The sequence below is a fragment of the Chrysochloris asiatica genome, unplaced genomic scaffold, assembly GCF_000296735.1.
Source record: "Chrysochloris asiatica unplaced genomic scaffold, ChrAsi1.0 scaffold00246, whole genome shotgun sequence".
In the NCBI taxonomy this organism is placed as follows: domain Eukaryota; kingdom Metazoa; phylum Chordata; class Mammalia; order Afrosoricida; family Chrysochloridae; genus Chrysochloris; species Chrysochloris asiatica.
In genome coordinates, this window is record NW_006408764.1 from 3,757,357 (window position 1) to 3,782,697 (window position 25,341).

At 55.7% G+C, this 25,341-nt stretch overlaps 1 protein-coding gene across 1 annotated transcript in view; it reads left to right on the forward strand.

Annotated features, from left to right (window-relative positions):
* The first annotated feature begins 207 nt into the window (after nucleotides 1-207).
* COL7A1 (collagen, type VII, alpha 1) overlaps nucleotides 208-25,341 on the forward strand; it is a 33,331-nt gene continuing 8,197 nt past the window's right edge. Inside the window, exons 1-95 of the mRNA XM_006873659.1 lie at nucleotides 208-292; nucleotides 810-990; nucleotides 1,578-1,737; nucleotides 1,831-1,924; nucleotides 2,016-2,177; nucleotides 2,388-2,551; nucleotides 2,628-2,757; nucleotides 2,858-2,974; nucleotides 3,082-3,228; nucleotides 3,309-3,425; nucleotides 3,498-3,647; nucleotides 3,729-3,857; nucleotides 4,445-4,588; nucleotides 4,676-4,801; nucleotides 4,913-5,056; nucleotides 5,662-5,781; nucleotides 6,151-6,294; nucleotides 6,562-6,687; nucleotides 6,788-6,934; nucleotides 7,189-7,311; nucleotides 7,638-7,784; nucleotides 8,036-8,170; nucleotides 8,256-8,402; nucleotides 8,484-8,620; nucleotides 9,113-9,239; nucleotides 9,323-9,469; nucleotides 9,559-9,731; nucleotides 9,830-9,865; nucleotides 9,953-9,979; nucleotides 10,074-10,109; nucleotides 10,181-10,243; nucleotides 10,615-10,677; nucleotides 10,781-10,816; nucleotides 10,960-10,995; nucleotides 11,123-11,194; nucleotides 11,304-11,381; nucleotides 11,627-11,653; nucleotides 11,732-11,785; nucleotides 11,907-11,969; nucleotides 12,075-12,134; nucleotides 12,233-12,268; nucleotides 12,415-12,459; nucleotides 12,538-12,573; nucleotides 12,950-12,994; nucleotides 13,090-13,125; nucleotides 13,238-13,273; nucleotides 13,596-13,628; nucleotides 13,771-13,824; nucleotides 13,904-13,963; nucleotides 14,037-14,072; nucleotides 14,148-14,228; nucleotides 14,328-14,363; nucleotides 14,541-14,585; nucleotides 14,852-14,923; nucleotides 15,114-15,158; nucleotides 15,407-15,433; nucleotides 15,631-15,660; nucleotides 15,751-15,831; nucleotides 15,906-15,941; nucleotides 16,023-16,058; nucleotides 16,137-16,217; nucleotides 16,631-16,666; nucleotides 17,492-17,554; nucleotides 17,634-17,678; nucleotides 18,632-18,667; nucleotides 18,740-18,775; nucleotides 18,856-18,951; nucleotides 19,047-19,082; nucleotides 19,176-19,211; nucleotides 19,322-19,369; nucleotides 20,152-20,187; nucleotides 20,307-20,429; nucleotides 20,518-20,718; nucleotides 20,808-20,843; nucleotides 20,926-20,979; nucleotides 21,140-21,208; nucleotides 21,282-21,326; nucleotides 21,446-21,508; nucleotides 21,669-21,713; nucleotides 22,063-22,098; nucleotides 22,236-22,271; nucleotides 22,418-22,462; nucleotides 22,648-22,680; nucleotides 22,760-22,822; nucleotides 22,949-22,984; nucleotides 23,063-23,143; nucleotides 23,273-23,341; nucleotides 23,483-23,518; nucleotides 23,595-23,636; nucleotides 23,808-23,852; nucleotides 23,937-23,981; nucleotides 24,616-24,651; nucleotides 24,734-24,793; nucleotides 24,902-25,009; nucleotides 25,184-25,255. Coding sequence (XP_006873721.1) covers nucleotides 208-292; nucleotides 810-990; nucleotides 1,578-1,737; nucleotides 1,831-1,924; nucleotides 2,016-2,177; nucleotides 2,388-2,551; nucleotides 2,628-2,757; nucleotides 2,858-2,974; nucleotides 3,082-3,228; nucleotides 3,309-3,425; nucleotides 3,498-3,647; nucleotides 3,729-3,857; nucleotides 4,445-4,588; nucleotides 4,676-4,801; nucleotides 4,913-5,056; nucleotides 5,662-5,781; nucleotides 6,151-6,294; nucleotides 6,562-6,687; nucleotides 6,788-6,934; nucleotides 7,189-7,311; nucleotides 7,638-7,784; nucleotides 8,036-8,170; nucleotides 8,256-8,402; nucleotides 8,484-8,620; nucleotides 9,113-9,239; nucleotides 9,323-9,469; nucleotides 9,559-9,731; nucleotides 9,830-9,865; nucleotides 9,953-9,979; nucleotides 10,074-10,109; nucleotides 10,181-10,243; nucleotides 10,615-10,677; nucleotides 10,781-10,816; nucleotides 10,960-10,995; nucleotides 11,123-11,194; nucleotides 11,304-11,381; nucleotides 11,627-11,653; nucleotides 11,732-11,785; nucleotides 11,907-11,969; nucleotides 12,075-12,134; nucleotides 12,233-12,268; nucleotides 12,415-12,459; nucleotides 12,538-12,573; nucleotides 12,950-12,994; nucleotides 13,090-13,125; nucleotides 13,238-13,273; nucleotides 13,596-13,628; nucleotides 13,771-13,824; nucleotides 13,904-13,963; nucleotides 14,037-14,072; nucleotides 14,148-14,228; nucleotides 14,328-14,363; nucleotides 14,541-14,585; nucleotides 14,852-14,923; nucleotides 15,114-15,158; nucleotides 15,407-15,433; nucleotides 15,631-15,660; nucleotides 15,751-15,831; nucleotides 15,906-15,941; nucleotides 16,023-16,058; nucleotides 16,137-16,217; nucleotides 16,631-16,666; nucleotides 17,492-17,554; nucleotides 17,634-17,678; nucleotides 18,632-18,667; nucleotides 18,740-18,775; nucleotides 18,856-18,951; nucleotides 19,047-19,082; nucleotides 19,176-19,211; nucleotides 19,322-19,369; nucleotides 20,152-20,187; nucleotides 20,307-20,429; nucleotides 20,518-20,718; nucleotides 20,808-20,843; nucleotides 20,926-20,979; nucleotides 21,140-21,208; nucleotides 21,282-21,326; nucleotides 21,446-21,508; nucleotides 21,669-21,713; nucleotides 22,063-22,098; nucleotides 22,236-22,271; nucleotides 22,418-22,462; nucleotides 22,648-22,680; nucleotides 22,760-22,822; nucleotides 22,949-22,984; nucleotides 23,063-23,143; nucleotides 23,273-23,341; nucleotides 23,483-23,518; nucleotides 23,595-23,636; nucleotides 23,808-23,852; nucleotides 23,937-23,981; nucleotides 24,616-24,651; nucleotides 24,734-24,793; nucleotides 24,902-25,009; nucleotides 25,184-25,255 — 7,308 coding nt within the window. The remainder of the gene's footprint in view (nucleotides 293-809; nucleotides 991-1,577; nucleotides 1,738-1,830; nucleotides 1,925-2,015; nucleotides 2,178-2,387; nucleotides 2,552-2,627; nucleotides 2,758-2,857; nucleotides 2,975-3,081; nucleotides 3,229-3,308; nucleotides 3,426-3,497; nucleotides 3,648-3,728; nucleotides 3,858-4,444; nucleotides 4,589-4,675; nucleotides 4,802-4,912; nucleotides 5,057-5,661; nucleotides 5,782-6,150; nucleotides 6,295-6,561; nucleotides 6,688-6,787; nucleotides 6,935-7,188; nucleotides 7,312-7,637; nucleotides 7,785-8,035; nucleotides 8,171-8,255; nucleotides 8,403-8,483; nucleotides 8,621-9,112; nucleotides 9,240-9,322; nucleotides 9,470-9,558; nucleotides 9,732-9,829; nucleotides 9,866-9,952; nucleotides 9,980-10,073; nucleotides 10,110-10,180; nucleotides 10,244-10,614; nucleotides 10,678-10,780; nucleotides 10,817-10,959; nucleotides 10,996-11,122; nucleotides 11,195-11,303; nucleotides 11,382-11,626; nucleotides 11,654-11,731; nucleotides 11,786-11,906; nucleotides 11,970-12,074; nucleotides 12,135-12,232; nucleotides 12,269-12,414; nucleotides 12,460-12,537; nucleotides 12,574-12,949; nucleotides 12,995-13,089; nucleotides 13,126-13,237; nucleotides 13,274-13,595; nucleotides 13,629-13,770; nucleotides 13,825-13,903; nucleotides 13,964-14,036; nucleotides 14,073-14,147; nucleotides 14,229-14,327; nucleotides 14,364-14,540; nucleotides 14,586-14,851; nucleotides 14,924-15,113; nucleotides 15,159-15,406; nucleotides 15,434-15,630; nucleotides 15,661-15,750; nucleotides 15,832-15,905; nucleotides 15,942-16,022; nucleotides 16,059-16,136; nucleotides 16,218-16,630; nucleotides 16,667-17,491; nucleotides 17,555-17,633; nucleotides 17,679-18,631; nucleotides 18,668-18,739; nucleotides 18,776-18,855; nucleotides 18,952-19,046; nucleotides 19,083-19,175; nucleotides 19,212-19,321; nucleotides 19,370-20,151; nucleotides 20,188-20,306; nucleotides 20,430-20,517; nucleotides 20,719-20,807; nucleotides 20,844-20,925; nucleotides 20,980-21,139; nucleotides 21,209-21,281; nucleotides 21,327-21,445; nucleotides 21,509-21,668; nucleotides 21,714-22,062; nucleotides 22,099-22,235; nucleotides 22,272-22,417; nucleotides 22,463-22,647; nucleotides 22,681-22,759; nucleotides 22,823-22,948; nucleotides 22,985-23,062; nucleotides 23,144-23,272; nucleotides 23,342-23,482; nucleotides 23,519-23,594; nucleotides 23,637-23,807; nucleotides 23,853-23,936; nucleotides 23,982-24,615; nucleotides 24,652-24,733; nucleotides 24,794-24,901; nucleotides 25,010-25,183; nucleotides 25,256-25,341) is intronic.

Below are 25,341 nucleotides of genomic sequence, written 5' to 3' on the forward strand. Positions count from 1 at the left end.
GCCGCTCCGCCCCCTGGGATCAGGGACTTTTCTTTGCGGTGGCTGCAGGACTTAGGCGGCGGTGGGAGCAGGCGGACGCGCAGGCAAGGCCGGGCCGGGCGACTGGTTGAAGGGGAGGCAGAGTGGCCGTCGGGTTCGGGCCTGTTGGGGGTGCGTGGGGGGAAGGTCAGGGGCAAGGGTCCTGGCTAACCGTTTCCCTCACCCAGGATGAGGCTGCGACTCCTGGTAGCCGCGCTCTGCGCTGGGGTCCTGCTGGGGGCGCCCCGAGTGCGGGCCCAGCTGCGGGAGAGAGGTGCGCGGCGCGGAAAGGACCCCGTCGGGGCCATTTGCACTCCGTCACCTTCCATCCCCTCCCCTTTCCTCCATGACCTGTGTGGATTCCTCCTAACTCGCCCCGAACTTCCCAAACCCACCTAGAACTGAGCTGGATTCCCCCAAACCGCTATTCCCGTCAGTCCCCCAATTCTGGCTTCCCAAATGCGCTCTGGGTCTCCTGCCCTTCGCCACCCTGCCGGCGGCCCCTCTTAAACTTGCAGTCGTCCTCAGAGACCGATCTCTGTCCCAGATTCACACCCGCGCCGCTCCCTCCCCTGCCCCCCAAATCCCTGTCGCCCCTGGTATGCCTCAACCCTCTGCGTTCTAGAGCCCTCTCTGGGCCAGCCCACTCCAAGCTGCCAGGGCCCGGTTTACTTAAACAGTTGAGGACGCCCTTCCCCACTCATTCCCTCTTCCAGTCCCCAAGAACCCCTGTGTGGGGAAGGGAGCAATGGGCACCGAGGAGAGGTTGCGATCTCTCCCCCTTGTTTCAGTGACCTGTACGCGTCTTTACTCGGCTGACATCGTGTTCCTTCTCGATGGTTCTTCATCTATCGGCCGAAACAACTTTAGAGAAGTCCGTGGCTTTCTAGAAGGGCTGGTGCTGCCTTTCTCTGGGGTTACCAGTGCACAGGGTGTGCGCTTTGCAGCTGTGCAGTACAGTGACGACCCACAGTAAGTGGGGGCTGACTGGGGTTGGGGACCCGCACACCCCACCACAATCTCTGCTCTAGGCAGAGGCTGGAAGCTCAGAAACTCCCAGGCCAGGCCACTCCTGGGATAGGCTTTGGGGAGCCCAGAGACCCCTAGACAGTACCCCCTGTGTAGACAGTGGCAGGGATTCTCTAGGTAGAGCCTTTGCCCCCTGAGAGATCCTCTGGGCCAGTAACCTCCAGGTGCCCCATGTCTGATGAACACTCCATGTTCTAGCCCTGTGGTCAGCCCCTCCATTCACCCAGAGAGCATTATTGTCTGGCCACTGTCTAGTGCCCCACCAATTGGGCCCTTCCCCTGTAATTGTTCAATTAACAAGACATCTGGCCTAGATTCAGTTACAGGTGGGGTCCTGTTGGGATGTCTGTTGACTTTGAGGCCCCAGGGATTGGGGCAGGAACCATAGGGTCAAGAGGACCCTTAAGGGAGCCTGATATCCATGACCTTGGCTCTGGAGGCCTCCTAGTGGCCAAGACCGGAAGAGCTCCTGATTGCCAAGACCGGAAGAGCTCCTGATTGCTAAACTATTGTCACCTCACTGCCCACAGAACAGAGTTTGGCCTGGATGCACTTGGCTCAGGGGGTGATGCCATCCGTGCCATTCGTGAGCTCGCCTACAAGGGGGGCAACACACGGACTGGAGCTGCACTTCTCCATGTAGCTGACCACATCTTCCTGCCCCAGCTGGCCCGACCTGGTGTCTCCAAGGTAATCCCTAATCTCTCACCATGCCTCCCAAGGTGACCCAAATCAAGTGTCCAAGGTAGTAGCCCTAATGAAGTCTGTACCTACCTACCCCAGGTCTGCATTCTGATCACAGATGGGAAGTCCCAGGACATGGTGGACACAGCTGCCCAGAAGTTGAAGGGACAGGGGGTCAAGCTATTTGCTGTGGGTGAGTACCAAGCCAGGGTGAGGGGTCAGCTGGGGCAAGCACATGTCAGAGGGCATGTGGCAGCTGACCTCTGATTTGAGCATCACTTCAGGAATCAAGAATGCTGATCCTGAGGAGTTGAAGCGAATTGCCTCACAGCCAACCAGCGATTTCTTCTTCTTCGTCAATGACTTCAGCATTTTAAGGACACTGCTGCCCCTTGTTTCTCGCCAAGTGTGCACGACTGCTGGTGGCGTGCCTGTGACACTGCCCCGTGAGTTCCTGCGCACTGTGTGCCCTGATCTGGACCCCTGACCCTGACCCTTACCCTCACCTAGGAGTGCTGATTCCATCCCCAAGTCAGGGGGCTCCTAGCCTTTGACTCTAATCTGGGGCCCACACAATATACTGCTGAACTCATGACTCTGTCTCATGACCTTTGACTCTCCTGCCTCAGTGCCCTCATGATTCCCTCTACTTCTAGCTGATGACGTGACCTCTGGCCCACGGGACTTGGTACTGTCTGAGGCAGATAGTCAATCTTTACGAGTACAGTGGACGGCGGCCAGTGGCCCGGTGACTGGCTACAAGGTCCAGTACACTCCTCTGACAGGAGTGGGGCAGCCAGTGCCGAGCCAGCGGCGAGAGGTGAGGATGGCAGGAGTTGGAAGTGGGAGCTGGGGACTTGGCTGGGCAAGATAAGGTGACCTCTGATCTTGGGTAGGTGAGTGTTCCAGCTGGTGAGACTAGCGTGCAGCTTCAGGGCCTCCGACCACTGACCGAGTACCAGGTGACTGTGGTTGCCCTCTACGCCAACAGCATCGGGGAGGCCGTGAGCGGTACAGCTCGGACCAGTGAGCAATGTTGCCAACCTCTGACCCCACTCACCTAACCACCCACCCCAGTAACCCTTCCCACTCCTGACCACTAATAACTGGTGGAACCTTCCCCCAGCTGCCCTGGAGGGGCCAGAGCTGACCATCCAGAACACCACAACCCACAGCCTCCTGGTGGCCTGGAGAAATGTGCCAGGTGCCACTGGCTACCGTGTGACATGGCGGAACCTTAGAGGTGAGTGAGATGTGTTGGCTGAGGAGAGTCCCCGTGCCTCAGACAGAATGATGAAATTCTGAGTCTGCAAGGCTCACTGACACCTCTATGCACCTGGTCACCCACAGGTGGGGCTGCTGAGCAGCAGGAGCTGGGCGCTGGGCAGCGGTCAGTGTTGCTGCGTGGCCTGGAGCCTGGTACAGACTATGAGGTGACGGTGAGCACACTGCTTGGCCGTAGTGTGGGGCCTGCCACCACCCTGACAGCCCGCACTGGTGAGAAGGCTGTGTGCTTTTGTTAGGTTGGGGTGGGGTAGTCAGGGCTGGGTGACTAACTCTCCATGTTCTTTGGGCAGACACCTCTGTTGAACAGACACTTCGCCCAGTCATTCTGGGACCCACGTCTATTCTTCTGTCCTGGAACCTGGTGCCTGAGGCCCGAGGCTACCGGCTGGAGTGGCGGCGTGAGAGTGGTCAGTGCCGGAGGGATGGGCAGGTGGTGGAAAGGGCTGGATCTCAGCTAGCCTGACCATATCATCTTCTAGGGTTAGAGCCACCAAAGAAGGTGGAGCTTCCTTCTAATGTGAATCGCTACCAGTTGGAAGGGCTGCAGCCAGGCACTGAGTATCGCCTTACGCTCTACACCCTGCTGGAGGGCCGAGAGGTGGCCACACCTGCATCTGTGGTCCCCACTGGTGAGGCTTTGGGGGGCTGGCCAAGTGAGTGGGAAAGGTACATAGACTTCAGGTTGCCTTTCACACTGTGCTCTCCAACAGGACCAGAGATGCCAGTGGGCCCTGTGATGGACCTAGAAGCGGTCAAGCTGCCTGGGCAGCGAGTGCGAGTATCGTGGAGCCCAGTCCCCAGTGCCACTGAGTATCGTATCACTGTGCGCAGCACCCAGGGTGAGGTGGACATGGCCAGCACTGTCCCCTTCCATTAAAGTTCCAGCCCTCGGTCTGATAGCAACCTCACCACAACCCCTTCCACTTCTGGGTCCCTATGGCCTCCTCCCCATCTTCTTTGTCCATCCACCACTAAGCCCAGAACTGTCACATGGCCTTCCTATCATCTCATAGCCCAACCTGTCAACACATCTGCTTTCCACTGACCCTGCATCTCCTGTCTCTGTCTATTGACCCTTGCCATCCTGTGTCCCCTTCCATCACTGAGCCATCTCATCCCCGTATTCCTTCCATCACTAACTCCTGTCATCTTTGTTCCCATCCATCATCACTGACCCTTGTCATCCTGTTTCTGTCCATCAGTGAATCCTTTCATCCTGTGCCCCATCTCTTACCCTTTTCATCCCAGGTTCCATTTCTCCCTGACCCTCATGGTCACCAAATCCCCGTTCCTGATCCTTGTCATCCTGTACCCCTATCCATCACTGACCACCATCTTCCCACATCCCTATATTTCATTCTCCCCTGCCATCCCATATCCTTACCCATCACTGACCCCTGCCCATACACGCCACCTTCTCCCCCAGGGGTTGAGAGAACCTTGATAGTTCCTGGGAGTCAGACAACCTTCGACTTGGATGACGTCCGGGCAGGGCTTAGCTATACCGTGCGTGTGTCTGCTCGAGTGGGTGTCCGAGAAGGTGATGCCAGTGTCCTTACTGTCCACCGTGGTGAGCACTTCAGGAAAGCTGTGGGGGACAGCAGCCTAACTCCCTCTAGCCCTCTTCCTGACCCCTGACCTCTGTCTCTAATCCCAGAGCCGGAAACAATGCTTACCATCCCAGAGCTGCGGGTAGTGGCGTCAGACGCCACACGAGTAAGGGTGGCTTGGGGACCTGTTCCTGGAGCCAGTGGATTTCGGATCAGCTGGAGGACAGGCAGTGGTCAGTGTAGGGTGTTGGGGTGTGTGGGAGGGTTGCAGAAGGGAAGGATCAAGGGTGTAGGGACTGAGGGGACAAGCAGAAGCCCAGGTCAATTTATCCTTCTGACTCTAGGTCCAGAGTCCACTCAGACATTGTCTCCAGACTCTACTGTCACAGACATCACTGGGCTGCAGCCTGGGACCTCCTACCAGGTGGCTGTGTCAGCACTGCGTGGAAGAGAGGAAGGCCCTCCTGTGGTCATCGTGGCTCGAACTGGTCAGGGCCTGACCAGATGCCTTGGCTCTGCTTCCAGACCCCATGTCTCCCGGCTTAGATCCCTGCTTCTCCCCAGAATGCCAGTCTCTCCCTTTAGATTCCCACTGCCTCTTTCCTCAGATCATCTGTTTTCCCCTTGCCTTCTGGTAATCTACCACTCTCTCCTTTAGATCCCTTGGCCTCATTCTTAAAATTCCTACTATCTTTGCTCTCAGATTTCCTCATCTCTTAATCCCTACCTACGGGCCCCCTGCCTCTCCTCTTAGACTTGCTCCTTTCTCAGACTCCTCACTACCTCCTAATACCTTCATAAGATCTCCACTTGTCTCCTCTGTCAGACCCTGTTGTCTCTCGGATTCCTATTGTCTGCCTCCTCAGATTCCTACTGCCTCTTCTATTAGAACCTCAACTTCTTCCCTCATCTGACCCCTTCACTACCAGATCCCTGCCTCCTGTTAGACATCCATAACCTGCCTTATCAGATGGCCCCCACTACCTTCCCCTTCATACTCTTCCACTGTCTCCCCCATTAGACCCCCTCTGCCTTCTCCATTAGATCCCGTGCTGCCTCCCCCATCAGGCACCTCCACTATCTTTCTCCCCAGACCCTTTGGGCCCAGTGAGGACAGTCCGTGTGACTCAATCTGGAAGCTCGTCTGTCATTATCAACTGGACCAGGGTTCCTGGAGCCACAGGATACAAGATCGCCTGGCGCTCAGGCCACGGTGGGGACAAAGGACTTGGGAGGGTTGTGGGAGGCAGATCTGGCTGGAATGAAGACTGTGTATAGCAAGGCGGGACATGGGGGTCACTTGCCTGGGGCTCAAGTCCAAGGAGGGGGGGGCTCCAGACAAGGTGACACAAATATGAAAGGTGCCTGACTGAGGCAGCTGGACAAAAGGAGAAAAGGTGTTTTTGTTGACATCTATTTGTCTTGAACTTGGGTGTGGGTGGGGGTGTCAGTTTAAGAGATTGTCCTTGAATTGGAGGTGGGGCGCAACTTAGAGATGGCCCCTGGGTGTCTCAGGAGTCCAGGTAGGACACTAAGGGCAGAGTCTTGCTGTTTCTGGAGCTGCGCCCATTCCCACCCCTAGGTCCAGAGAGAACCCAGCTAGTCTCTGGGGAGAACACGATGGCTGAGCTGGATGAGCTGAAACCAGATACAGAGTACACAGTTCATGTGTGGGCCCGTGTGGCTGGTGTGGACGGGGCCCCTGCCTCTGTGGTTGTTAGGACTGGTGAGTGGGTCCTGGCTAGCTGTTAGCCATGCCTGATTGGCTACCCTGCCCTCCCTGCTCTAGCTACCCCCTCCTGTGACTGCCCACTCACAATGACCTCCTGATTGTCCCACACTGCCTACTTCCTGGTTCTGGTGCCTACACTGACATGTCTATGCTAACCTCACTATGATCTCATACCACTCCTGGGTTGACCCCGCCACATGCTACTCTGCTCTCTTCAGGTCACCTAGTGGCTCTTGACTCTTGCCTTGCCTCTACCTCCAGCCCCTGAGCCTGTGGGCCGAGTGTCAAAGCTGCAGATTCTCAATGCTTCCAGTGATGTTCTGCGGGTCACCTGGGTGGGCGTCGCTGGAGCCACACACTACAGATTATCCTGGGGCCGGAGTGAAGGTTTGGCCTCCAGGTCCCTCCCCTGTCCTTCCTAGCCAAGATTGCCTCCAGCAGTCAACCACTCTGACCCCTGACTCCTGTTTTACGGTCACTTGGCCAGGTGGTCCCTCAAGAGAGCAGATACTCCCAGGAAACACCGACTTTGCAGTGATCCAGGGCCTTGAAGGTGGCGTCAGCTATTCCGTGCGCGTGACTGCATTTGTTGGAGATCGTGAGGGCGCGCCAGTCTCCATTGTTGTGACCACACGTAGGTGGAGTTGGGGCCAGTCACTAACGTGCCTTGGATGGGTGGCCTTGACAGTTTGGGAACAGGGTTTATGTTTGGGATTTGAAAAGAGACCAGGGATTCTTGAGCTGTGGGGTGGGATCTAAGGAGGAGGAATGAAGTCTGGGATAGGCAGAGGGGCCGGTTGGGGGCCATGTGGTGCTAGAATCTGTCTAGGATTGGCTCAGGGACCTGTGGGGTGCTGACCCCCTCCAATTCCCGCGTTTTCTTTTAAGCACCTGAGGCGCCCCCATCCCTGAGGACCCTTCATGTAGTTCCCCGCGGAGAGCATTCGCTGTGGCTGCGCTGGGAGCCAGTACCCGGGGCACACGGCTACCATTTACGCTGGCGCCCTGAGGGTGAGAAGTGTCCCTGGTAGGGGGTCAGGGACCAATGGCACCAGGGATATGACGCTCAAGTCAGTGGGTGGGCAGTGTTTGTGAGGTAATGAGGACAATGGTGGGTGGGGTCTGTCTGTGGAGGTGTGAGGGAGTCTATTACTGGGACAGCAATGTGGATGGGATCAGTTAGTGGGGCAGGCAGTCAGTGAAGTAGGCAGGGTCAGGGTGAACGGGCAGGATGGGTCGTAAGATTGGACGGATCAGGAAGATCAATCAGTAGTGGGATCATTAGTGTAGTTGGTAGTATCTGTTCCCCTACCACAGCCCCCCTTCACCTGCCCCAGGTGGCCAGGAGCAGTTCCAAAAACTGGGCCCCGAGGTCAGCAGCTATCACCTGGATGGACTGCAACCAGGGACCCTATACCAAGTGTGGCTGAGTGCCCTGGGGCCCGCTGGAGAAGGGCCCCCCACGGAAGTGACTTCACGTACAGGTGAGCGCACAGGCATACCCCTCCCTGCCTTGGTATGACCTCTCTCACTGGTGATCCACCCTGATTTTCTGGGACCCCCTAACCCTGAGTAACTTCTGCTGTCACCCCTCTGCCATCCCTGGAGCTTGGTGACCTCAACAAACCCTCCCTTGACACTTACTTCACTAAGACAACCCGCTGGGGTATCTTATCTCTCTCCAAATAAGACCCAGGAGATAGCTTTTGATCCCTGATCTTTAATTTCTCCTCAGAGTCCCCTCACATCCCTAGCACTGAGCTGCGTGTCGTGGGCACCTCGATAGACTCGGTGACTCTGACCTGGACCCCAGTGCCTGGGGCATCCAGCTACATTTTGTCCTGGCGGCCACTTCGAGGCCCTGGACAAGGTGAGGGAGAGGCTGGGGTTGGGGTGGACTGGCATTTGGGGTGCCCCGGAGGGTCTACTGTTTAACCAAGCTCTGTCTGCTGCAGAGGTGCCTGTGACCCCACAGACACTGCCGGGGACTTCAAACTCTCAGCAGGTGATAGGGCTAGAGCCTGGTGTCCCCTACATCTTCTCCCTGACACCTGTCCAAGGTGGAGTGCAGGGCCCAGAGGCCTCTGTCACACAGAACCCAGGTATGGTGGACATAGTAGGAGGGGCCTCAGAGGGTGACTGGATGGGCAGACCACTTTAGTGACTCAGCCCCCTTCCTGCAGCATGCCCCCATGGCCTGTTAGATGTGGTGTTCCTGGTGCACGCCACTCGGGACAATGCACACCGCTCGGAGGCCATGAAGAGAGTCCTAGAGCGTCTTGTGTCTGCAGTTGGGCCCCTTGGGCCACAGGCCGTCCAGGTTCGGTCCTAGAGGCAGCCCAGACTTCTGTCTCTCCCTGTCTAGACTCCACACCAGCTACCACTTCTACCCTCTAGTGGTCCAGGCTTTTCCCAGCTCTCCCCCAGACTCCAGTCTCACTGGCTGGTTGGCTCCCTATCTTACAGTCATTGCTGATCCCTCATAGTTCAGCTTTACTTGTACACTCCTAGGCTCTGTGTCTCCCACCCCACCCTCATGGTCCCCCATCCCTTCACTGTCTTCCCCTTATCATCCCCTAGGTGCTGTGCTCTTGTGTCCTCCATCCCTGTAATCTTTCCCCAGGAGGTTCTGTGTCCCCTACCCCTGTTCTGTCAGCCCCTCAGATCTTGTTTTCTCCCCCATTCCTGCTGTATCATGCCCAGGCCCTGTGTCCCCTATTCCTGCTCTATCATCCCCCCAGGCTCTGTGTCCCCTCATCCCTGCTCTATCATTTCTTCCCACTCCCAGGATTTCTATCTTCTCCTTCTCCAGGTTGGCCTCCTGTCCTATAGTCACCGACCCTCCCCACTGTTCCCACTGAACAGTTCCCACGACCTTGGCATCATCTTACAAAAGATCCGTGGCATCCCCTTCATAGACCCAAGTGGGAACAACCTGGGTGAGGACTGCCGTAGGCATGGGTTCTTGGGCTTCTCCATCTGGAGCTTGATGCCCAGGCTTCTGACATGTCCTTCCTCCTAGGCACCGCTGTGGTCACAACTCACAGGTACCTGTTGGCTCCGGATGCTCCTGGGCGCCGCCGGAATGTCCCGGGGCTGATGGTTCTGTTAGTGGATGAACCCTTGAGAGGTGACATCTTTGGCCCTATCCGTGAGGCCCAGGCTGCTGGTGAGGAGTATAGTTGGTGGCTATAGGGTCTCGGGGTAGAGGTACTCAACAGCGGGGTTATAATGTAGGTTGTTGGATCCCTTCTTTAGGACTCAGTGTGATGATATTGGGCTTGAAGGGAGCTGACCCAGAGCAGCTACGGCGCTTAGCGCCAGGCATGGACCCTGTCCAGACTTTCTTTGCTGTGGATGATGGTCCAAGCCTGGACCAAGCAGTCAGTGATTTGGCAACAGCCCTGTGTCAGGCAGCATCAAGCACCCAGGTTTGGAAGATACCTGTGAGGGACTAGGTGGGGAAGGAGAGGGGATCTGAAGCTTCGTGGTAGAACTGTTTGGCCTCAATGAGATCCTATGTCCACAGAAACAGCCAGAGCCTTGCACGATTCAGTGTCCAAAGGTAAGTGTCCAAGGCTGAGAGAAGGGGCGAGGACACATTGGGCCAGCCAGCTCTGACTCTGACCCTCATCAACACATCTTTCTCCAGGGCCAGAAGGGAGAACCTGGAGAGATTGTGAGTGTTCCTGGTGGGAGTTGGAGAATGGGTGGGTGATCAGTTGGGGTAGGGTGAGATTGGGAGCACAGGGCTTATCGGTCACTCTTTTTAGGGCCTGACAGGGCAAGCTGGGTCCCCTGGCCTCCCGGTAAGTGCCTCTTCACATCTCTTCTGTGTCCTGACTAGATTACTACCTCCTCACTTGCTCTCTTCTTTCAGGGCAGGGCCGGAGATCCAGGCCCCCAGGGCCCCCCTGGAAGATCCATTGCAAAGGGCGAGAGGGTGAGTATGGAGAACACTGAGCATCCCCAAGGGCCATCCTCGAAGTTTTCTCAAGGTTTTTAGGAGAGAAGGGAAAAACAGAGTTAGAATCACAGGATAGTACTAGAAATTTTAAACCGTTATCAGAGACTTTTAAGGGCAACCAGTGGGATTTTTGAGGTCCCCTAGAGAGCCTGGCTAGAAGTTCTAGGTTCCAGAGGAAGGGCAGACCTTCTGCCTCATCGCTGTCCTTGTGTTCTGAGTGGCCATTTCTCTGCCCCACTATTTACTCAAGGGTCTGTGGGGTGAGAGGTCCAGATGAAGTACAGTTTGGGCTCCTCCAGTAAACCAGGGGTGTTGAGAGAGGGTCCCTGACCTCTTTGCCTCCTTAGGGCTTCCCTGGAGCAGATGGACCTCCAGGCAGCCCTGGAATTCCTGGGACCCCTGGCCCAAAGGTAAGTCTTGCCTTTGTGGGTCACTTGGTGGACTCCTGGCTTCATCTTAGTGACACTGCCTGAGTGGGGTGAAGAGGTGGCTGACTGTGACATCCATTTATAGGGCTCCTCAGGGTGGCCTGGTCCTCGTGGGGAAACGGTAAGGTGCCTTCCCTGTTTCCCTGGCATCTTCCCAGGGTTCTTTCTGTATGGTGGGAAGCCTCAGGGCTGGGACAGTATTGGCCCATAAGGGGCTACCTTGGGACTCACCTAAGCCCACTCTCTGCTCTGTTTTGCCTCCAGGGAGAGCGAGGGCCTCGAGGCCCGAAAGGGGAGCCGGTAGGTAAAAGGGGAAGGGAGGGAAACCAGGGTGTTCTAGGGAGGACTAGACCCCTAAATCCTGATAAGAACCCAACCTCAGTAAAACCACACCATGAATCCTGCCCACTCCTCTCTGTCCCTGCAGGGGGAGCCTGGACAAATTACTGGGGGTGAGGGCCCAGGAGTTCCTGGGCAGAAAGGAGACCAGGGCCCTTCAGTAAGTTCTAGGGTATATAGGGGTGGGTGCTGTGTACTTGGGGGACTATTAGGATGAGAAAGAGTGAGGATCCCTGGAGTTGTATTTTATACCTTGTCTATTCCATCAGGGCCCCCCTGGACCTCGTGGCCCATTGGGGGATCCAGGACCACGTGGTCCCCCAGGACTTCCTGGGACATCTCTGAAGGTGACAGCTTGAACCCCAGATGGTCTCATGACCTCCATGTGACCCATTGACTTGGTGATCCCATTTGAGCCCCACACAACCCCTTCTGGTTGCTCAGAGCCCATGTGACCCTTTCATCCCACCCTAAGACTTCTCAGTTCCCTTAGAATCTTGTAACTCAATTAGACCCTTGACCTCTCATCCCTCTTGGTATCTTGGGGAAGTGTGGTCCAGGATCATGGGATCATCATCTTTTTTTTTTCCAGGGTGACAAAGGTGATCGTGGGGAACGGGTAAGTAGGACAAGGTAGGCTGGGGGTATCTTGCGGTCTGATCCCCTGTCTATCTCCTAACCTGGTATTCTCTTCCAGGGCCCTCCTGGACCAGGTCGTGGTGATACAGCTCTAGGGGAGCCAGGAGAGCCGGTGAGGGGGCCTTAAGACTCTGTCTGGGAACCTGGGCATTATGCTTTGCTCAGGGGTATAAGTAGAAGGAGTGGCTGGGCTTCATAGCTCTGGACTCACTTTTTCACTCCTTTCCTCTTAGGGCCTTCCTGGAAGCCCTGGACCTCAAGGCCCAGCTGGCCCCTCTGGAGAGAAAGGAGAGAAGGTAGGAGACCTAACCTCTCAGTGGTTCTGTTCTGAATTGCGGGGCTATGGGTGCTGGGGGGCAGGGCCTCCTCTGGGTCTTCCTATTCGTATGTTTCTCCTTTAGGGTGATTGTGAGGACGGAGCCCCAGGCCTCTCAGGACAACCTGGGACCCCAGGTCAGCGGGTGAGTAGAGTGTAGGGTCCAAGAGTTCTGAATATGGTGGGCATAGCTCTAGCTCCCTGCAATCCAACTCTATGAACCTCCAAATTAATCCTTTGCAGGGTCCACGAGGACCTCCTGGAGATGTTGGCCCCAAAGTGAGTGCCGTTTGAGGAAGATTGGGCTTGGGGTGGTTAGAGGGTCAGGGTTTGGAGATAAGACTTCTTTCCAGGTCAAAGCAGGGACTAGTCTGAGTTTGAGACACATTGTCCCAGTTTTGACGATGTGACCCACATCTCTTCAGGGTGACCGGGGACTGACAGGGAACGTGGGTGAGACTGGAGATAAGGTGAGTATAGCCCAGGGGGCGCTTAGGAACTTGGAGGAGTGGGGCTGTCCTCAGCTCTGAACTGTCTTGTTCCATTAGGGTGAACGTGGAACTCCTGGCCCAGTGGGGCCCCAGGTGAGGCCACTGACCCCAGTACCAGTGTCAGCAGACCTGGGCTCTGTGTCTCCTTTGGGTTCTGACTTCTTGCCCTTGATTCTGACTGCTCTTATACACCTCCATCCCTTTTTACATGAGCCCTGCTTCCTTCTGATGCAGTTTCTGACCTTCAACATTAGGGTAGGGACTCAACTTCTAACCTTCTGATTCCTGCTGAACTGACCTTGACTTCCATTCAGCTGTTCTCTGTCTTCCTACTGAGTTTGACCCCTGCTGATCAATACTGTCCTGTGACACCTCTTCAACCTGACCCCGGCTTCCTGCCCTTATTTCCCACAATCCCTCTGCCTCCACTACACTCACCTGGGTCAACATTTCGGTTCCTCTTTCCCAGGGGCTGCCAGGGGTTGCAGGGCGTCCTGGACCCGAGGGTCCTGAGGTGAGTCTCCCAATGTGGCAGGACTAGGAGTGGGGCATTCCATGTGTTCCTCCTCTCCCCTAACCCTTCTGGGCTCACACTTTCTCCATGTGCAGGGACCACCAGGACCCACTGGCCGACGAGGAGAGAAGGTAGGTTGTCATCTTGGGCGCCAGTGCTCCTGGTGCCAGGGACATGGTAGGTGGGACACTGGCTTCCTAGGTGGTTCTCTGACTCATCCTTGTCTCTCTCCTCTCATCACAGGGGGAGCCTGGTCCCCCTGGGGACCCTGCAGTGGTGGTAGGTGAAGAGAAGATAGAAGTCAAGCACAGAACAACCACTTAAGCAGTACATACCTCTGACCCTAGGCTCAGAGCTCTGGGACTCTCATTATACTATGACATACCTCTTGACTCTGGGACTCTACTCTGGTGATCCCATGACCCCAGGACCCCATGCAGGACATTTCCCATACCCCCTGCCTGCTCCCAGCTGTCATATTGAGACCTCTAGGCCGGGCTGAAGCGCTGTGCCTCCCAGTTTTATATAACCCCTATTCCAATCCAAGCTGTGGTCCTATGGTCCCCAGACAGTACCGAGCTGTGTCTTTATTTATTTTCAGGGACCTACAGGTGCTGGAGCCAAAGGAGAGAAAGTAAGTCTGGTGTGGGCGAGGGGAGAGGGTTGAGCTCAAGGTCAGAGGACTTGCCTGGAGGTCACGAGGTTGCAGTGTAATTGCTGGGCTAGGGAAGTCTCTGGATCCTGGGGCTGGGGCTAATGGTCTTTGTTTCCTCCAGGGAGAAGTGGGGCCCACTGGCCTCAGAGGAGCCATGGGAATCAAAGGGGAACGGGTGAGTAAAAGGAAAGTGTTGAGCAAGTGGGGGCCATGAAGGTTGTAGTCCTTCTGCCTTTTGATCCTTTTCTTCACAGGGACCCCCAGGGTTGGTTCTTCCTGGAGACCCTGGCCCCAAGGGAGATCCTGGAGACCGGGTGAGTAGCTGCAAGACATGGGGATGAGGTGGGATCTGGGAGCTCCAACTAAGTCCTTTCTCTCTTCCTCCAGGGTCCCACCGGCCTCACTGGGAGAGCAGGCCCCCCGGTGAGTACTTCTGACTGTGTTTCTGGGATCTCAAAGGCAGCTGTGTCGTCTGCCTTACTCCCACCATCTCCATAGGGTGACTTGGGGCCTCCTGGAGAGAAGGGAGACCTTGGGCGGCCGGGACTCCCAGGACCTGTTGGTCCCCGAGGACGAGATGTAAGTGGACTGAAGTTGGGGGAGTTGTGGAGGAGGGGTAGGGGCATAGCTGGCATCACTGGGGGTCTCGGGGCCAGGGCTGACTTTCATGTCTTATAGGGTGAAGTTGGAGAGAAAGGGAATGAAGGCTCCCAGGTAAGACATCCTCACTGTGGTTTCTGATGCTCTACCCTTCACTGTTATCCCAATGGGCTGAGGGCTCCACCAGGTCATCTAGTCCATCCCCTTGCCTCTTGTCCAGCCTGTGCTCAGCCCCTTCTCAGCCTCACTCTGACTTATTCTGACACTAAATCACTTGCACTCTCCACCCAGGGTGACCCCGGTTTGCCTGGAAAAGCTGGCGAGCGTGGTCTTAGGGTGAGGCTTGTCTGGGGGAAGAAAGGAGGTGATGGGAGAACCTATAGAAAGTATGTACAAAGGTGATGGGAGACTGAGGGAGACATGGAGTGATGGGAGGGTGTGGAGGGGTTGGGGGTGACAGGAGACTCTACAAAGGGCATGGAGTGATGGGAAACTCTGGCATGGATTTTGAGAGTGATGAGGAGCCTAGGACAATTTGGGGGGTTATGAGAGAGCTTGCAAAGTGCTGGGAAGGCCTGTCTTAGACCAGCTGCTCTTCCTAGGGGTTACCTGGAGCTCGGGGGCCTGTGGGAGATAAGGGAGACCAGGGAGACCCTGGAGAAGATGGACGAAATGTGAGTACCAACCTCAACTCCCCAACCATCCAGTTCCCAATGCCTGCCTAGTCCTGCCACCCTGTACCATTCACACTTCCTGTGAACTCTTCATCATATACCCCAAAGACCACCAGATTCCCATGAGTCCTTATGATGCTTCTAAAGCTCCCCCAATGCTGAATGACCATGACCATGTGATTATCTACAGGGCATCCCTGGACCCTCTGGACCCAAGGGTGACCGTGGGGAACCGGTGAGTAATGCCAGGGTTCTGGGCTTGGAAGGGATGGAGGTTTCCCGAATGTGCTCTGGCCAACATCTCGCAAGGGACCTGGAGGTCAAGGTGGGAAGCACTGATGGCCACTCCAGACCTGGTCTGTCCTCAGAGACTTGGCTTTGGGCTGCTACAGAAATTTGGGACCAGAGTAGAGCCTGGAAGCAAAACTGAGCTTTGACTTAGGACCTGAGAGCATCATTGACCATAATCATTTTTTTTCTCAGGGTCCCCCTGGGCCTCCTGGACAGCTGGTAAGGGTTGAGCTGGGTCTGGTTCTTTGTCATCTCTTGTCTGCCCCTACTGGCTCCACACTTTGTGCCCTTGCTCCTTAACACTGACTCCTATTTGCCCCACTGCCCCATTTTCTACCTCCACCGATCCCTGCACCCCTCACTGACCCCATCTCCTCACTTGCCCTACCCCTCCTGATGAATCATTCTCCTCACAGGTGGACACGGGACTTGGACCCAGAGAGAAGGTATACGGGTCAGTGGGTAGAGTGAAGCTGTGACAGGCTTGGCCTCTGAGACCCAGTGCCAGTCCATCACCAGGCTCGTCTCTGCTGTAGGGAGAGCCTGGGAGCCGTGGACAGGAGGGTCCTCGAGGACCCAAGGGTGACTCTGGCCCCCCAGGAGCTCCTGGAGAGAGGGTGAGTATGGCTGGTCCTGGGGGATGTGTGGGCCTAAGGAAGCTGCTCTAACTCCTTCCTCACCCTGTCCTTAGGGCGCTGATGGACTTCGGGGGCTCCCAGGCCCACAGGTGGGTAATGCACTTTGCCTCATCAGCCTACAGTCCCCAGCTTGTTCCCACCTCTCATCTGTCTGACCTTGTTCCCTCCAGGGGGATCCAGGTGTCCGAGGTTCAGCAGGAGAGAAGGTGAGAGGGTGTGAAGGCTTTCTGGGCTCTTACATCAGTCTCAGTCTTCGAGGCCCCTCACCACTCTTTCCTCCTCAGGGGGACCGGGGCCCAACTGGACTGGATGGCCGGAACGGACTGGATGGGAAACCAGGAGCAGCTGGCCCTTCTGGTCTGCCCGTAAGTTACCCCTTCACATAAGAACCCAGCCTCATCTGGAGTTTCTTGGCCTTAATGAGCTTTGGGGCCACATGAGTTAGTTGCCTGTGTCTTCTCCCAGCCCCCTGCCTAGGTGGGAGATGTTACCATCATGTGGCCTTGAATTCACAGGAGCTAATGCTCCTGCTAGAGCCCCTGGGTGGTATAAATGGTTAATGCACTTGGCTGCTCACAGAAAGTCTACCCAGAGGCTCTTCAGAAGAAAGACCTGGCTATCTATTTCTGAAAAATCAGCCATTGCAAACCCTATGATGAGCACCATGAAGAGGAGTTGACTCAAGGGCAACTGTTATTTCCTTTAAATGACCTTGTCAGTGTTCAGTGTGCCTAACCCCACGACCATGTGAACTCCTTGACTTTGAGTTTCTCTTCAGGGCACGACAGGCAAAGCCGGGGAGCCAGGGAGAGACGTAAGTGAGAGGGGTTGCTGGGGCAGAGGGCGGCTCAGGGGTCCAGATATCCGGTTATTGTCACGGCATCAGCAAGAGTTGTAGTTAATGCTCTTGAGGAGGTTCTGACTCATAGCAACCCTGTACAGGGTCTCTGAGGAGCAGCTGGTGGGTCTGAACCACTGACATTGAGGTTAGAAGTCTAGTACTTACCCTACAACATCACACCAGGACTCAGCAAGCATGTTATTGTTGTTAAGTGCCGTCGAGTCGATTCCTATCCATAGCAACCCTGTATAGGGTTTCCAAGGAGTGACTGGTGAGCTTGAACCACCGACCTTGCGGTTCAAATGGCTTTGCAGTCTGGCACATTAACCCACAGCGCCATACCAGGACTCCACACCCAAGCATTGTTGTTACGTGGGTTCCGGCTCATAGCGACCTTGTACAGGGTTTCTGAGGCTATAAATCTTTATGGGAGCAGAAAGCCTCATCTTTCTCCTTCGGAACAGCTGGTAGTTTCGAACTGCTGACCTTGCGGTTTGCAGCCAGATTCGTAACCACTATGCTACCACAGCACCCAAGCAAAGGAGGAGTTTATTCATCCCTGTCTTTGGGAGGTAGCTTAGTTCTTGGCAGTAGGGTACCACTTTCTGACCTTCGCTCTGCCTTGTGACCCTCAAGTTCTGGGGTTTCATCCCTTGGGCATCTCAGCAGGGAATTGTCCCCCTGACCCTGAGATTCTGTGCACTGGAGGAGGATCTTAGTGGGTTCCACTCAGTCCATGGGATGTGCCCCAGGGGACATCTCAGTGACCCTCTCAATCCTAGCAAAGACTTTTTCCAGGGGCTTCCAGGCCTCCGAGGAGAACAGGGTCCCTCTGGCCCCCCAGGACCTCCTGGAGCACTGGTGAGTCCAGGCTTTCACCTTACCCTCTTGTCCCAGGGTCACCTTCACTCCAGCGCTGACCTCTGATCTGTTCCCACAGGGAAAGCCAGGCGAGGATGGCAAACCTGGCCTGAATGGGAAAAATGTGAGTGTCTAGGGCAGCCGATGGAAAAACTCACCAAGAAGCATTATCATATATATAAACAGCCCAGATGTGCAGATTCACATGAGGCACACATGCAGACCTGTGGACCAACACTATATGCCTAGTCCAGACATGCACATATGTCTTGAAACACAGTTCCAGATGAACACACATGCAGCCTTGCAGGCAGACACGTAATGAGTAAAATGGACATGCCAACACAGGTGAGATAAGCTACAGCTACAGGTATAGACTAAGAGCTAGAGACGCAAGTTGATACCTGCAGAAATACGGCATGAAGATTCATTCAGGGACCCTTGGAGACACGTTGACATTCAGGCATCTCCACCTAGGCTCATAGATATGTGCGAATACACAGACTTAGAGCCACATGTGGATCCATGCTGAGATACGACAAGACACACATCCTTAACACTGACACATGGCACATACTGAGACATACTGACACATGCATTTATGCTCATATGCACACAGAGATCCACACAAGACTTACAGACAGATGTCACCCCACACAGACAACTCTCCAGGCACCAAGGACATGCAGACACATATCCATCCTATGTATACACCTCTAAGTCTGTGCAAAGATGTGCAGATAGGCTGAGTCACACAGTGACCCACCAGGATGACAGACTCATGTGTATACATGCTAAGACATGCACATAAACATACATACACTCTCAACAACCTGAAAATGCATGGATTTGGAGTTCTGTTTAGAAATCCAGAGGCCAGAGGCTACATGTAGTGATATGCTGAGGTGAGCAGACACATGCAGACACACCCATAGACATGCAGCAGCTCACTTAGAGGTCACGCAGAGGCGTGGAGCAACAGGCACAGACAGGCAGTCATGTGAGATCTGCCAAAACAAGAGCCTTACAGTCAGACGCTGGAGACAGTTTGAGCTGATGTACATCCTCTGCCCACAGGGAGAAGCTGGGGAGCCTGGAGAAGCTGGGAGAAAGGTAAAGCCCTTCTTCCTGGGGTCTGCTCCACCCTCGACTGGGGCCATGTCTGAAGCACCTTGTCTTTCTTAGGGAGAGAAGGGAGACTCGGGTACCCCAGGAAGAGCTGTAAGTACTGGAGTCTCCTCTGAGAGATAGAGTTTCACTCAGGAGTCTCAAGGTCCTGATGCTGTTCACATCCTCCACAGGGTTATGATGGCCACAAGGGGGAGCATGGAGCTCCTGGTAGCCCTGGGCTCCAGGGCCCCCCAGGCCCCCCAGGGCAAGTTGGCCCCTCTGGCCAGGTGAGTGTCCAGGATAATTCTGAGACTTGGGAGCAACAGGGGCCACTGAGATGTTATGATCCTGTGTGGTACCTTTGTCTTCTGTCATATCTCAGGGTTTTCCTGGTGTCCCAGGAAACACAGGCCCCAAGGTGAGTGTGCTGATGTTGAGGAGGAATGTGGTGAAGGGCTGACCAGAATTGGGAAGCATTTCCTCCTCCTGGCTGATTGTCCTCTATTCTCAGGGTGACCGTGGAGAGACTGGTTCCAAAGGGGAGCAGGTGAGGCCCCACCTTTTTCACTTGCCCAGGTGGCCACAGACTCGTATACAGATGCTTCACACATATGACCCACAGGTGGGTCCCAGCAGCTTGTCTCTTGGTCTCCCCAGGGCCTCCCTGGAGAGCGCGGCCTGAGAGGAGAACCTGGGAGCATGGTGGTGAGTGGATCTTGGGACGCCGCTCTTGACTCACTTTATTGTGATTTGGGTGAAAGTTTACAGAGCAAATTGGGTTTCCATTCTACAATTCACACACATTTTTTGAATTGTGGCATTGATTGAAACCCTCACAGTGCCACAGCATTCTTCCCATGTTCTCCCTGTGTTTCCTGTTACCATTTGTCCTTTTTTTCCTATCTCTTCTTGCTTTCTGAGCTTTGGTGGTGGTTGTTATGTGCCGTGGAGTCACTTCCGACTCACAGCAAACCTATACAGGGTTTCCAAGGCTGTAAATCTTTATGGGAGCAGAAAGCCTCTTTCTCCTGCAGAACAGCTGGTAATTTTGAAATGCTGACCTTAAGGTTCGCAGCTTGATTCAAGTTTTATCCCTGGGTAAAAGCTACCCTTTTGATATCAGATGGCTGATTGTTCTAAGTTCTGTGTATCTACCGGGTCTACCTTATAGGCCTGTCATCCATTTGACTGAAAGTTGAGCCATGGGGGCTGGCTCCTCTTTGACTATCTGTCACCTCTCCATCCCCTCGCCCTTCCCATGAGGCCCAAGTCCTGTTCTGTTTGTTCAGCCTCCCTGTCCCATTAGAGGTCCTATTACCTATATTCAGGGGAACCTGGGCCATAAGGACCTGCCAGAAAGGGTCTCCCAGCTTACTGTGGTCTTGAGCCAGACCTTAAAGAGTAGTGTGGACACTGGGGGGCAGTGTGGGGCAGGAGCCAGAGTTTTCTCCTCCATGGGCAGTTCCTCACTTAGCCTCTTTCCCCAGAATGTGGAGCGGTCACTGGAAACAGCTGGCATCAAGGTAGGTTGTTTCAGGGCTGGGAATGGGGTGGGTAGTGCTGCCGGGGGTGAGGTGTGGGGGGTGTGGGGGTGTTACAGTTTGGACCTTGCTCTCTGACTCCTTGCTGTGCTGTCTCTCAGCTGTCTTCTCTGCGGGAGATTGTGGATATCTGGGATGAGAGCTCTGGCAGCTTCCCGTCTGTGCCTGAAAGGCGGCGTGGCCCCAAAGGGGAGCCAGGAGAACGGGGAGCCTTGGGCAAAGAGGTGACTGGTGACCATTCTCGTGGGGTGGGTCCCATGGACGGACGGTGTGGTTTGAGTGGTCAGCAGCATGACTCTCCTGCTCCTCAAGGGTCCCATCGGCTTTCCTGGAGAGCGTGGGCTGAAGGGAGATCGTGGAGATCCTGGTCCTCAGGGGCCACCAGGCCTGGCTCTAGGGGAGAGGGGCCCCCCTGGGCCTCCTGGTCTTGCTGGGGAGCCTGGAAAGCCTGGGATTCCTGGACTGCCAGGTCGAGCTGGAAGTGCAGGGGAAGCCGGAAGGCCAGGAGAGCGGGTGAGCTGGGGCTGCCTGGGAGGGCTGGGAAGGTAGGACCAGGAGAGGCTGGACTCCCTGTGGACATAGCACCTATATTTACATTGCAGGGAGAACGGGGAGAGAAAGGAGAGCGTGGAGAGCAGGTAAGTTGGCATGGGGCATCTGGGGCAGGGATTCTATGGAGGCAATGTTGGGGCTACCACCCCATTTCCTTCTTTTCTGCAGGGAAGAGACGGCCCTCCTGGCCTTCCTGGACCCCCAGGCCCCCCTGGCCCCAAGGTGATCACCCCAGCCCTGCCCTGGATCTGTGTTTGCTGTCAGTAGGAGACTGTTGTCTTGGGCCCCAGAAGCCTCCATGGATCTCTGATCCTAGAACCCGCTGCAGCCCTATAATCTGTGATGATCCTTGATGTCTGTGACCTTGACCCTGTGCTTATAGGTGGCTGTGGATGAGCCAGGTCCTGAGATCTCTGGAAAACAAGGACCCCCTGGACTCAAGGGCACTAAGGTCAGTGTCTGGGATCCACCTGGGGGCCCCCTGCCATGGAACCAGGGCTTGACTTGATATCTCATCCTCACAGGGGGAGCCAGGCAGCGATGGTGACCGAGGCCCCAAAGGAGACAGGGTGAGGTCCCACCAAGCCTATGTGTCCCCTCTTTGTCCAGGGACATATCAGGGGTGGCGTGTGTGTGTACATGTTGCATGGAAGGAACTGGGGGCTCAGATATGACACTCCCCTTACAGGGTGTGCCAGGTGTCAAGGGAGACCGGGGAGAGCTTGGAGAGAGGGGACATGCTGGCATCCCGGTGAGTTCTTGCCCTAAAGGGCACACATGTGCAGGGACATGGCTCTTACATGCACGGCTGGGCTGTAATACCTGGGATTATCTATGGTGGGTAGAGATGGGTAGAGGAGAAGCCGGGCCTTGGGGCAAGGGCAGTGTGGCCTTCAACCTGTTCTCTATAGGGTCTACCAGGAGAACGGGGTGTGGCTGGACCTGAAGGGAAGCCGGTGAGTGGTGGCCCAGGCTCTGGGGGACAGCAGTCTTTAGGAACCTAAGCTTCTTCCAGCCTCTGCTACTTACCAGCTGCCGTCTGTGGGTGTGCTGTCTGACAGAGGTGGGCTGAGCCTGTGTGTGCAGGTGTTGGCTGTCTGGGAAGCTGGCTGAACCTGTGTGCTGTGTGAGAGAGACAGGCTGTCTATGTACAGAGGCAGTGACCAGAGTAGGAAAGGGCTGTGCCTGGGATGGGTGGAGGCCTAGGAGCTCTCCAGGCAAAGAACCACCCCAGAGGGCCTGACTAGCTGGGCACAGGCTCAAGTGAGGCCTAGGTAGAGGCTCAGTGTCCCCTTCTCTGTCTAGGGCCTGCAGGGTGAGAGGGGAGCCCCTGGCCCCGTGGTGAGTACCCTTTCTACCCTCATCGTGCTTGGCCTCTATGATGTACAATGTTGCCTCAGTGTCCCTGGTGGGGTGGGGCTGACTCTTCCCAGACTCAGACTCTTCAGTTTTCTTCAGCTTCTTTCTCTCCTTAACAGGGTGGCCATGGAGACCCTGGGCCACCCGGTGCCCCGGTGAGTGACAGAGGAGTGCCTGGTGGGGGCCAAGGAGGGATGGGATGGGCACTGGTCCCCACTGATGAGCCGTGCTTTGTTTATGTCAATCCCAGACCCAAACCCAGAACCCTGACCCATGTCCCCTGTCCTTGACACTTCTCTAGGGTCTTGCTGGCCCTGCTGGACCCCAGGGACCTTCTGGCCTGAAGGTGAGTGCAGGCCTGTGTATACGGGTTTGTGGATGGGAGGAGCCTCCATTGAGCTTTGTCTGCACTGTAGAGGATATCAGTCACTGCCCTGGATGAGGTCCTCTTGGATTCTGTGCATGTGGGCTTGGCATGGGCTTGGCGAGGAGGGGCTTCTTGTCCATCATGTAGCTTCTGGACTTTTGCAGGGGGAGCCTGGAGAAACAGGACCACCAGGACGGGTGAGTGGCCCAGTTCATGGGTCCTAACCACAGCAGGATGGGTGGGGTTGAAGTTGCCCTGAACATTTTCTCCCCTTAGGGCTTGCCTGGACCTACTGGGGCTGTCGGACTGCCTGGCCCCCCTGGCTCTTCAGGCCTTGTGGTAAGTGAGCCCCTTGTGATCCCTGAAGGAACACCATGCCTCTGCCCCCTGCATCCCATATTCTCCTGTGTCCTCCTTTGTCCCTTGCCTCATGTTCCCTGTCACATCTGACTTGTTCCTCCTTAGGGTCCGCAGGGATCTCCAGGTTTGCCTGGACAAGTGGTGAGTCCTAAGGGTTGGCATCTGGGTTTCAGGGGTCAGGGGTCAGTGGACAGGCTCCTCACAACTCCTTTCTCTCAGGGAGAGACGGGGAAGCCAGGAGTCCCAGGTCGTGATGGTGCCAGTGGAAAAGATGGGGACAGAGGAGCCCCTGGTGTGCCGGTGTGTTCTAGGAAGGCTTGCTGCAGGCCTGTTATGGGGTCCTGTGCCTGGCTGGGTGCCTGGAGGAAGAGGCAGGGTGCGGTAGAGGGGATGGGAGAGGGCTGAGTTCTTCACACCATTCTGCTATAGGGACCACCAGGTCTGCCTGGCCTTGTTGGACCCAAAGGAGAACCTGGACCCATGGGGGCTCCCGGACAGGTGATCTTTGACCCTGACTCCCACCTTGGCATCAATTCCTCTATCCCACTCCTCCTTTAGTTTCCACTTCCCATTTAGAGACTGCAGGGTGTGGTAGGAGACAGGAGGAGGCTGGTTACCTCACTCAGCATTTTTCCCCAGGTGGCGGTCGGGCCCCCTGGAGCAAAGGGTGAGAAGGTGAGTGTGTGCAGGCTTGGATGGAGGGGTCAAGTAGTGGGGGTCAAGTAGCCCACTGACCCCTACCCCTCCTTAGGGAGCCCCTGGAGGCTTTGCTGGAGACCTGGTGGGCGAGCCGGTGAGTATGGAACCTTTGACAGCAGGTAACCTTTGACCTTAGCTTACTCCTCATGACCTTTAACCTCCTAATCTGTCCCACATCTGACCCCTAGCCTTAGGCCTCTCTCCTTGAGTCTAGTCTGCCTGTGGCCCTGATGTTTCTGTTGCCCCCTGACCCCCATCTCTGCAGGGAGCCAAAGGTGACCGAGGACTGCCAGGTCTGCGGGGGGAGAAGGTGAGGGGGCCTGACCCAGGGTTTGTCCTGGGCAGAGACGGGTGAGGAGGGTGGCCAGATCTCCTCACTCTCCCTTCTGTGCAGGGTGATGCTGGCCGTGCGGGAGAGCCTGGAGACCCTGGGGAAGATGTGAGTTTGGGGTCTGGGCCAGTCTTGAGGAATGTAATGGTGGACATGAGGGGCCATTCTGGGGCCTGTGCATCTGTCTGAACCCCTGAGTCTGGCTGAATCTTCCAGCATTCCAAACCCTGCTCCTTAGGACACATAGGTGTCATGTGTCTTTTGCTTCCCCACTCCCAGGGCTGGAGACCTTGTCTGTATTTCCATGCATCTGTCCTTGGGCTGTGTTCTTCACCAAGTCTGAGTACATGTGTGATGTCCTGGTCAAAGGACACAGCTGAGTTCTTGTGGGGCTATCCTGGGCCATCTATTTCTAATCCTCCTGTCTCCCCAGCTCTGTTCCCATGAACTGAGTTCATGGTCACATCTAAACTGCCTGTAAGCGGACACATCTGAGTTTGCCTGAGTTCCCATGTACTCATGCTCTCATCTGTGTGTATCTGTACTCCACATGTCTGTACTCATGCCTGAACGCCCATGCCTCTGTGGTCACGTCCAATCTCCTGTGAGTCAGTCCTTGGTCACGATGTGTCTGTGCTCCCATAACTGTGATCACATCTGACCACCCTGGGAATGTTTAAACCATGTCTGAGGTCTGTGGTCATGTTCCTACCCTCTCAAATAGTGATAACTTTCTTTTTAGGGTCAGAAAGGGGCTCCAGGACTAAAGGGTCACAAGGTATCTATTCTCTAAAGTGTTCCTACTTGGGAGTAATGGCCTTGAGACTCTGAGCCTGGTCTGACACTACTTTCCCTCAAAGGGTGACCCAGGCTTTGGGACCCAGGGCCCCCCTGGGCCAACTGGTCCTCCAGGTATGAAGGTAGGTTGATGTCTACTACCAGTGGTGGGGGCAGCAGGCAGAGAGGCTCTGGAGGTGGAAGAAGAGGGGATTCTGGGACCATGCCTCCTTTTGTTGTCTCTGTTTCAGGGAGACTTGGGCCTTCCTGGGCCCCCTGGCAGTCCTGGTACCGTCGGGTTCCCTGGTCAGTCAGGTGTTCGAGGAGAGATGGGTCAGCCGGGCCCGAGCGGAGAGCGGGTAAGGGGTTGGGAGCAGCGTGTGGGGATTTGGGACTGGTTTTAGGACCTCTGAATCCAAGGGTGTGGGGGTGGGGAGAGGGATCCCTGTTTTGGGGACTTCAGTCTTGAGGGGTGCAGGGAAAGGAGGCTTCCCAGGTCACTTTCTGCCTCTCTTGCCCCATTTTTCTGGTAGGGTCTGGCAGGTCCCCCAGGGAGAGAAGGGGCTCCAGGCCTAATGGGGCCACCTGGACCCCCGGGGTCAGTGGTAAGTAGAATTACCTCAAGGTCCCATGTGACTGCTTTCCTGTGTGTCAGAGTCTGGTCATATAAGGGCTTATACCAGAGACTCTG